The 10,994-nt window shown below is 39.6% G+C and overlaps 1 protein-coding gene across 1 annotated transcript; it reads right to left on the bottom strand.

The window, feature by feature from the left end:
* Positions 1 to 3,636: 3,636 nt before the first annotated feature.
* On the bottom strand, positions 3,637 to 6,666 carry cetn3 (centrin 3). Its single transcript, XM_079448461.1, has 5 exons — positions 6,514 to 6,666; positions 5,612 to 5,747; positions 5,308 to 5,422; positions 4,297 to 4,488; positions 3,637 to 4,007 (listed from the first exon to the last, which is right to left on the bottom strand). The coding sequence occupies exons 1-5, from the start codon at positions 6,528 to 6,530 to the stop codon at positions 3,964 to 3,966; spliced, it is 504 nt and encodes a 167-aa protein (XP_079304587.1). The 5' UTR covers positions 6,531 to 6,666; the 3' UTR covers positions 3,637 to 3,963.
* Between the last annotated feature and the right edge of the window lie 4,328 nt (positions 6,667 to 10,994).

Here is a 10,994-nt window from a genome sequence, read left to right as displayed (position 1 = left end):
TGATTTGTCATAGTGGGACTAAACAGCAGTTTTCTCTCACGTGTTTTTCCATCAAGCGTCTCATCCACACTGACAATCTGTTCACAACACTTCTTGAGATTGTCTTTTAAGTTTTCAAGTGTTTTAAAGAAAAACTGCTTCATTCACTCCAAACCTGTGTGACTTTTATACAAATGGTTTGGTGTAATGAACCGTCATATGAAGGTGAGCAAATGATGACGTGTTTTTACTTAAATACTGAACCAAAATTCATTTCATGTTCATTATCATTTAATGTGAATAGAAACGTCTACTAAATGTGCTTTCAACTAAAATGTGTATCAGCGAACAGAGCCATCACATAAAGATGTTGTATCTTGACACAATTGTTTACGTTTATTTATATCTTTCCATCCACAGACATCAGTGAAGTACACAAGATATTGCTGTTGGTTCTGTGGTTTAATGTTATAAATCTGTCAGGTGTTGTTGATTAAATCAGCCAATCACAGGTGCAGCGAGCCAAAATATTCACATGGGTTTAACTTCTTACCAGCCAACCAGAGAGACTGTATTCCCTAACGCACCCGTCAGAAATGAAGATGTAGCTGTGACAGTCCCACAAATCCCCATGAGCAAACACAACAGTTCATGAGAACCACTGAAGCGGCGATGAATCTCTTCCCATCATTCCCAGACACACAATCACATGTCCTGACCCATAACCAACACGACTCCAGTCCTTCTCACAGATCTGAAACAGAGAACTCATGAGCTCATATTGACCACGACTCACCTTCAGAAGGAAAATATTTCAACCTTTCCATACGTACACGAGCAGCCAATAGTTTGGACACCACTTCACATAGAACATTATGCCGTTACTGTTTCCCTGCTTACAACATTCCTCTGTTGTCTGATATCGATCACAAAATAAGACTAAATTAGACATCAACAGTTTCAACAAATGAAAAGTCCTAAATCACAACTAATAATCTCTACCTGTTATTCATAAACATTTCCTCAGTAACTTATAATCAAAGTCAGTGAGTGCAGCTGTGACACGTCTGAGGAGAACTGGTCCTCCCGGCTGAGTCTGGTTCCTCCTGAGGTTTCTTTCTCCATTTATTTATCATTGGAGTTTGGGTTCCTCGCCACAGGGCCGTGTTGGCTTGCTCAATGGCAGACTGTAGATATTATTATTTATTAGAATGATCTTTCTTGCTCTATTGTTGAATGTTCCACCATGTTTGGAGGCAGGCTGCTATTGCGTTCGATGGAGTGTTTTTTTTTTCTTGTTTGCTTAAGTAATATAACTATGGTCTTGCTGTATTAAAAACTACAATACCATTACGCAGACTCGTTCTGGAAAAGGCCGGCCGTTTCACTTTTGATTTATCCATGTATCAAACAAAACAAGTAACGGTACATATTAAATCAATAATAACAGAGGAGTATGAACCTCCCAAGATGGCAGAGCAGTCTGCGGAACTGCAACATAAAACGCTGGGCGTGACGTCAGCTTCACATTCTCTATAAACACCATCCGCTGTGATTATACATTTTCTGTATTTTTCTTATTTTCTCCTGTTAAGCTGCTTTGGAAAAATGCACATTGTGGAAAGCACTATATAAATCAAATTGAATTGAACACCAGAAATTAAGATTATGAAACAGCTGCATTAACACAGAAGCTCGCAGCGAATGTTATTTTTTCATTCAGCTCCAATCATCTAATTTATTTAATGATTTATTTGATACGAATACGTTTTTTACATGTGGTTACTTTTATACGTTAGTCAAAAAATTCCATAATTTAAGACTTAAATCGTAACGTGTACTGAATCAAGTGAGGTGTGTTCGAACATTTAACCAGTAGTTACGGATACACGTCCAGACCGAGGTCACAGAAAAACCTTCTCGTCTGGATTTACTTAGTCAGCAAAATACACAAAGCTCTTCTTGGACATGTTGTTGAACTACAAAGGAAGACAGACAACACACGCCAAAATATGGCCTCAAGAATTCATTCCGATTCACTGGAGAATTTGTGGCGTTCGCTCAGAACACTTCCAAACCTTCATAGGAGTTTCTAAAGGAGGCGTTTTTGAGTTTGACTCATAGTAATTGGATCATATACGCTATAAATAAACTTGAAAAGCACAGACCCGCCAGTCTTCTAACAAACGCTTCCCTCCAACTTTAAATTAGCATGTGTGGGGAAAACGTCTCTTGGAGAACGCCGCGATCGTGTGGCTTCCACTTAAGATACAGCAAAGTTAAATATGCTCCAAATGACAGCGGTTAACGGAGCCTCAAAGCCAAAATGAAAGAGCGAATGCCCAGCCGCTACCATTGACTGCTTAATTGAACCACTGCTCTGTATAATTACTAAAGAAAACCAAACCAACTGAGTCTAAACATCTGAGAGCGTCGGCCCGCGACTCAGCTGACGTCCTGCCATCGCTGCTAATCGAGAATCAACCGTCAGTGTTGTCAGAAATCAGCTTTGATGTCGGCCTGAGGTCGCTTTCTAAACCTCAACGCATCTTTCATGAGAGATCCTGTCCCCGCTGACTCTTACGACAACTGAAAAGGAAGCGATTAAGGCCGTGCTCGGGCCCCGACGGTAATGATAGGATGACCTTTGACACCAGTGATTTTCCCCGTATTGCATTTCACCACATTTCACCATCAAATAATTTCTGTACTTTGGTATTGTTTTCATTTCTAGTTATAAACTCACAGCTATCCCCCCCAAAGCGTGCCCCACATCTATTTCATAAAACAATAGAAACACAAAATAAGAAAATTCTAACATTGGGAAGATCATTTTCATTTACATTGACTCTCGGATCGAACCCACAACCTTAGCATTGTTAACACCATGCGCTTACAACTGAGCTACAGGAAAGAAATGTTCTCTCTTTACTACAGTAAATATTACAGCAGTTTCAACGCTTTGTTGAAGTATACTACAGTAAATACTGTATTATTGTTTACTACAGTATTATTGTTCATGGTGGTTTTATCAAGACAATACTGTGTGTGCTTAATGTGTTAGAGGAAAAGTAAATCTGTTCACATTTAGCAAACTTCATTAATCTCGGCCTGATTTGTTTTGTTTAAATTTAGCGGGTGGAAAACACACGGCTTGGTTTCCATCTGTGCTCCTCTGACCTGCATCCATGACAACCGTTTCTGTACTGATGTGATTGTTCATAGCTCTGCCTCTAGACGGAGACACACTGACCGAATACTCCAGACAATGGCACAGACAGAGAGCTGTCGTCATGTCATAAGTGATGTTTAACACATTCAGACACTTTAAGTCATCTCTGTGTCACTCTGAAATGACAAATACATGATCTCATGTGGGTGGACATTAAACAAAACATTCTCAGAAAGGATTTTACTGTTCTATTCTTCCAAGAAGGATTGAAACAGTCTTGTTTCATAACTTGTAATTAAGTTTGGGTAATGTGGGAGTTTTCACTTTTCTCTCTGACAGCAGTAGATCTGGAAACACAAACTACCCTGCTGTTTTAGAAATGATGTCTCCCTCTACTGGCCAGATATGAAAATACACCTTCAAAAGGTAACATATCAATAGATGCCCCATTGTAAAAATGTGAATCATCCAGGATGAGTCAATGAGACAATCGATTGTTTTTTTAATACTGTGTATTTACATTAAATACGACTTTGAATGTAGTTTCAAATGCAAAATGAACAACTACAGTACATTAACAGAGACATACAGTAAAAAGGATTTTGCAACAATAAAATACAAAGTATCTCTATAAAAATCTAACGAATCGATTCACGTCCAGCAATGACATGCTTTGATAACATCCAGGTTCAGTTTCAACTCAACCGGACCTACCATTCAGATAGTTTGTGTGAAATGAGGTTTAATGTCCACAATTAAGAAGAAGCTGCCATGTGATGGATTAAGTCGGCTGTATGTGCAAACAGATCTGCTCACGAGTCGCTGGTCATGATGGAGACAAACTCTTCTTGATTTACTAAAACACACAATGAGAGCAAATGTCAGAAAATTCACTTCTGACCTACTTACAGCCCAGACAATGATTATTTTACTGATTCAATTACATATCACAGCTCACAAACAGCAGACGACGAAGAGCTTATATCTACTCTTCCATTCTGTTGCCTGCAATCCATTAATTTACTGTTACTTAATTGAGAAAAGCACTTAAGGCCAACGGGGAACAGCGCAGTAATGACTTCATTCATCAGAGGTAATAAAAATAGCACTTTTATCTCTCCCTAGATGAAAATCCAGCAACGTACTCTCTCCATCCCCGTCAGTGTCAAACTCATCGATCATGGCTCGCAGGTCTTCATCGCTCATGTCTTCCCCGAGTTCTCGGGCCACTCGCCGGAGGTTCCTCAGACTGATCTTTCCCGTTTCGTCATCGTCAAACAGCTTAAATGCCTTCAGAATTTCTTCCTTCGGGTCTCGCTCTAATATCATGTCTGTCACTTTAAAACAATAGAAACGGATGGATTAGTAGGAAATATAACAGCAAGCAGATGACTTCTATCTTGGATAATTTGAAGAGATGTGAAATGTCACCTGCACTTGTGTGTTTATTACATATTACGGCTTCAGTTTTAACTGTTAACTACATGAATGATCTTAAAGGGGAAGTTCACCCAAAAATCAACCTTGTGTGATTTTTTTACTCACCCACATGACGCTAAACATGTTAAGAGAACTTCCAGAGCACAAATGAAGATATTAAGGTGACATCCGAGAGATTGCGCGCGTTCACGAGAGCACTTCATCATCGTCTTCTTGGACGAGAGCACTTTGACGCATACGTATCAGGTTTGTCCGCCGAACGCCGCATGGGGATTTACCCTATCGGACGCAGAGGCACTGACTCACAACTCGGAACTCTCTGTTTACAGAACAAGACAAAGAAGAAGTGCTCACGTGAAAGCGCGCCATAAACTGACAAGACAGAGGAGAATATATCCATTAAGTCATATTTTGCTTTGTTTTTGGCACATAAATCATTCTCGTGGCTTCAGAACAATTCAACTGATCCACTATAAGCGGACGGACCAATGTAATCATCTCTTGAGTACTTTTCTGGACCTTGACAACAACTGACACCATGATGTCTATGGGGAGGTCTGGAAATCTTTCGGATGTCCCCTAAATATCTTCATTCGTACGCCGAAAGTTCTCCAAACATGTTTAACGTCATGTGGGGGAGTAACACATCACACAAAGTTGATTTTGGGGTGAAAAGTCCTCTTTAACACGTGTCTCCATCATCAGCGTAGTCTTACCTACTTCTTTAAAACCGTCAAAAGATATTTTCCCGGTTCCTTCTCTGTCATAATCTTTTAAGATCTTTAACACATCTACTTTCTTCACCTCGAAACCCAGAGCTCTCATAGCCACCTGAAATACACATACAATAATAAGCCAAAGAACATTTGCATGTACAAATACGACCGTGACACTTGTTTTCTCATCACAAAAATCACAATCTGCTGCAATCATGAACAAAATGCGCATTGTGAGTACACAGATGCATTTCTATAATCATATTTACATGGAAAATGAACAGCATGTGTGAATCCTCATTACCTTTAACTCATGATAGTCTATTTCTTTATCCTTGTCTGTGTCAAACAGCTCAAACGCCTCCTTGATTTCATCCTTCTGCTCGTCAGTCAGTTCTCTTCTCTTCTTTCTTTTACTCTTATCAGCTGTTAGATCGGTCCTAACGTGTGCAAACACACAAACATCAGATCACAAACATCACATAACAAACATCAGATCACAAACATCACATCACATCAGATCACAAACATCACATCACATCACATCACATCACATCACATCACATCACATCACATCACATCACATCACATCACATCACAAACATCACATCACAAACATCAGATCACAAACATCACATCACAAACATCACATCACAAACATCACATCACAAACATCACATCACATCAGATCACAAACATCACATCACAAACATCACATCACAAACATCAGATCACAAACATCAGATCACAAACATCACATCACAAACATCAGATCACAAACATCACATCACAAACATCAGATCACAAATATCACATCACAAATATCACATCACATCAGATCACAAACATCACATCACAAACATCACAAACATCACATCACAAACATCACATCACATCACATCACATCACATCACATCACATCACAAACATCACATCACATCACATCACATCACATCACATCACATCACATCACATCACATCACATCACATCACAAACAACATCCACATCACATCAGTGACGCCTGTTATGTTAAAACGATGTCTATGTGACGTTATGTTTGTTATTGCACGCTGATGTATGTGACGTGTGCAATGAAGAAATCGATTCTCTGATCGTAGTTTTGTATTCGCACGTCATTGTTTTATAAAGGCTGGTCTAGAAATGCATAAATACCGAGAGATATGAATCAAACACATAACGGATACCTGACAGTCAAACTCATTCTGTAGTTTAAAGGTCTTCTGGCTAATGCTAATGTCGCTAAAGCAGTCAACACTAGACGCTGCCGCCAAGCTTAGCGCGTTGCTAGTTGATTGTCAACAAAACGTTTCTGATTGGCAGCCGAGGTCCAGACGTCAGGATAAGAATACTTGTGATTGGCTTTTGGCGCCCGACGGGCGGTGTCTGCAGCGAATGGGAGCGCTTACTGGTGTCACGTGAGTTTGTTCGACTTGCGATGCTGCGGACCGAAAGGCGTACGAAATCTAAATATCGCGAGAGGGATAATGTTCTGTAGGCTTTTTAGTCGCTCTCGCGGTATTTGATGTAATTCGCTTGTCGGTCTATTCAACGCCGCATGAAGTCAACAAAGTTTTGTTTTGTATTGAGTTATATAAACATTAGTTATATACTCGAGGGAGGTACGTGATATATATATAGCAGTAGATTAAAAAAAACAATACATATATTTGGAGAACAGTTAGATGATGATGAACTTTTGCTTGATTTGTCGTTGAATTTTACTCTCTTTGATGTTTATTACATTGACTTTATATTAAGAGTAACTGTTTGCTGCATTCGGCTTAAAAGTTAGAGAATATGTGATGTGATGGAACTGAAAAAGGATAAATACGCCAAAATACGAATTTCTTCTTCAATTCATCCCGTTCAGATGAGTCGACACTAGAGGGCGCCCTGCACCGTGACATCACTACCACAGCTCAACTGGGACAAGAAAAGCTCAGGAAACGCATTTCACACCCTGTTAAATAAAGTTCATAGCACTATATGTTTAATATCAATGTCATATGTTATGTATTCTGTTTGTCTCAAGATTGCTGATAATGTTTCAACAGCACACTGGAGGAAATTGTTTGGGTGGCACCCTAACAACTTCCCCTCTGAAGAGCACATGTGCCTCCGTCTCTGCTCTCAAGAGGCCTCTGTGGGTTCCAGATTAAAAGGTCTTAAGGTCACGAAACCACTCCCTTATAGACTCCAGACGGGGGTAAAACTGGTTCAACTACATCATGCGCCAAGATTTATTTGTGCATAACAACTGGCAGAACACTCAAACAAAGCATCTTTGGTACCTAGAAATCCCGCTTAACACTTTTTATCATTAACGTGGTATGTTGTTGTGCTTTGAAGCGTGAGAGCTGTTTATTTGAGTCATTTGAAAGAAGAACCGGCACTTCCTGTCGTGACAGATGCCAAGAACCTCAAATCACCTCGTTGTGATGTCTGACCGAACTGTGTTACCAAATAACAGGATTCCCCATAGAGAACGTGAAGCTACGCCGTGTTGAATGTTGCTGCATCTCGGGAGGATGACCGCTAGTGCGTTCAATCCAATGTTTCGTGTTTCTTGTTCGATTAGGTAGTCTTGCTGTGTTAAAAACTGCAATAGCATTACGCAATGTCGTTCAGGAAAAGACCCTGCTGTCTTTCAATTTACATTTACGCTTATGTCCTATGCTTTTATCCAAAGCTACTTAAATTACATTTTGCTATACTATTTTGTTTTGTTTCCGACTATGTGCAATCCCTTGGGATCGAACCCATGACCTTGGTGTTGCGTGCTCCCGCTCTAACCACTGAGCCACATACGTCATAATATATAAGGATTTCTCCATATTTCAAACAAAGCGAGTAATTGTACCTAAACAATTATAACAGCGGAGTATGATCCTCCCAAGATGGCGGTGCCACTGCAACATGTAACGTAGGGCGTGACATCAGGTTTGCAATGTCTATAATGCATTAGATGTGAACGATTGTGTCGTTTTGACACAATTATCTCTCACATGCACGTCCTCAAGCCAGACAGTTAATAAAGGACAGGATGTCTGCTTCAAGAAAAACAAACATTTCACTTCAACGGTACTAATGCAGTCCCTCCCTCCCTATGCGTCGGCCTTTCCGCAAAAGCAGCTCTCCTATTGGCCAGCACTGGTCATATGACTCTCCATTCATTTCAGTAGCCTACTTGTGACAGTCATGATGCTGTGGTCTCAGTCATTAAGACCCTGAAATGCCGAGACCATCTGGACTTGTGTTTTTGGTGGATAAATAATTATTTAAAAAACGATTTGCTTAACTAAGCTATTTGCTTTGTGAATACACCGTTTTCAGCCATTGAAGCTCACCGCTATGGTTTGATTGTGTGTGCGTTGCCCTTGTTGTTGGTTTATGGGGGAGGAACGCTGGCTTTGACTGGTTCTCAACAAAGCGAGGATGAGGAAGTACCATATGATGTTGCTGAGGCTGGAACTATCTAGTTCAGACCGGTAACTGGGTGCTGCCTTAACACTGAAGCCTTTCTTTGTGGGGGTGGGAGAGCTTTGTATTGTCGTCTACATAGTTAAGTTTGGTAAGACAACCTTCAGAGGGTTCACACTTGCTATTTTAAAGGGATAGTTCACCCAAAAATGACAATTCCATCATCATTTTCTCGCCCTCTTGTCATGTCAAACCTGAATGACTTTCTGTCTGCCGCAGAACACAAAAGAAGATTTTTGAAGAATGTTGGTAACCGAACAGCACCGGACACCATTCACTTCTATTGTGTGAACACATCCAGTCAACAACATTCTTCAAGATATCTTCTTTTGTGTTTTAAATGGTTTAAAATGACATGAAGTGACGTGAATGATGACAGAACAATTATCATAAGTTGTATTATCACTTTTTAAGAGGTTATTATAATGTGTGACATTGCTTCAGTATTCTGACATTAAACCGGTCATTGACAAACTTCATCTCACCGTGTTTTTATACCGTAAAGCCTCATTGAGTTTTGAACATTTATTAACAACAGCTTTTGTTATTGAAATTCAAATGAACAAAATAAAAACAATTTCCAAATGACCTAAAAATCATGAAAAGCACATACAGCGTATCTTAAAGGAATATCATTATGATATGCTTTTAAAACTTTCTTTAAATCCGATAATTGATTTTGTTTCTGAACTGAAAACACGTTTCTGTCAAATATACACTGTGAGACAGAAATGCAGATATCAGTGGAAAACACGCATCATTATAACATCATAATCTTTGATTTGGCGCTGGTGTAATGATGCTTTTGACCCATTGCCAGATCTGTTTCTGTTAGTACAGTAGGTGTTGTTTTCTGACCCCTCCCTAAGCCCCACCCCAAATATCCATTCCATCAGGTCAGTGGCGTGATTTCCTAGACACGCCTTCTCTTTGTCCTTACTTCTCATTGGCTGAGATGACAATGTCATTCAGGTAACCGTACAGTGTGTCCTGGTGGCTCTGAGCCTTGCGTGCTTTCACTATCATTTCATAAAGACATTATTCTACAAAACAATACTCACTTATATATAAGCTTCTTTAGAGGTCAGACAGAGACGTGTGGGATGTTTTTCTTGTGGCGTGAGGTTAAAGGTCGCACGCGCTCATGTGGCTTCTCGCATGTTTTCTCTCACTGGGACAGAATGAACGGCAGATGTTGCGTGTTACCAAATCAAAATCATGAAGCCACAGGAGTCTCAACGGTCGGTCTCAAGCACGGCCAAGAAAAACACTGAAACTCTTCTGAAACCATCCGACTGCTAAAGGAAACCTCTCACAAACACAAGCTGCTCTTCATCCCAATGAACAATATGTTTTATTTTACTAGAAGAGATCATGATACATTTTAAATGCATATATCTGCTAAACGTCAATGTTTAAAGTAGTGTCCATTAAACATTGATCTGTTCTATTTAAATAACTTCATGCCATCTCGTGAATCTCTTGCATCGTGCCGGGAGGCTGCGAGGTTCTGAAGATCTTGATGGTATGAGAGGAACAGTTTGTTTTCTGACCTGAAATGAACCTGTTCTTTCAAACCTTTCCCTATCTGATATGAGCACACAGGTTTACAGCGGTACAACATGTTCTCTCCATTATTCCTGATACTTTCACTTTCTGAAGCTGCGTGTTTGTGTTTGAGATCGCTGAGATCAGTGATGCAGGTGACACTTTCATCAGATAAAAAAGATCTTGACATAGTCACATATGGATCCTTGTCAACACACTGCTAAAAATGTTTTTGTCTCGTTATCCAGAACAAATTGCTAAAAATTCTTGAATCAAGATGCACTTTGAATGACCTGTGAACATTTCAGTGAATTTGTGTTTTAAACAAGCAAAAAATATGCCAATGACGATAGAGAAATCATTTAGTGACTAAGAATAATGTAAACCTTAATTCAAGATGATTTTTTTCTTACCATTGCCAGATGTTTTGCTTGTTTTAATCACAAATTCACTGACATTTCAGTTTTCAATACAGTTCAATGTTCTTAGGTCATTTGTACTGGAAAACAACACAAAAAGTAAGAGAGTCATTTTTTTGCAGTGCATGTCTGATTTAGTCTCTCTTTGTCTTTCAGGGACACAGATCAAAAACATTGACGACTCTAATGCACTAACCCGTAAATAAAGTAATACAGTA

The sequence above is a fragment of the Barbatula barbatula genome, assembly GCF_947034865.1.
Source record: "Barbatula barbatula genome assembly, chromosome: 24".
NCBI lineage: Eukaryota > Metazoa > Chordata > Actinopteri > Cypriniformes > Nemacheilidae > Barbatula > Barbatula barbatula.
The sequence above is the reverse complement of the archived record's forward strand: the minus strand, read 5'-3'. Positions and strand labels throughout refer to the sequence as shown.

Bases quoted from the DNA above. Each gene is read 5' to 3' on its own strand.
- cetn3 (XM_079448461.1), bottom strand. The intron at 5,423-5,611 runs GTAATGAGGATT...TGTGTATTTCAG, and splicing joins TAGACTATCATGAGTTAAAG to GTGGCTATGAGAGCTCTGGG. The intron at 4,008-4,296 runs GTACGTTGCTGG...TGTGTGTTTTAG, and splicing joins CACTGACGGGGATGGAGAGA to TAAATCAAGAAGAGTTTGTC.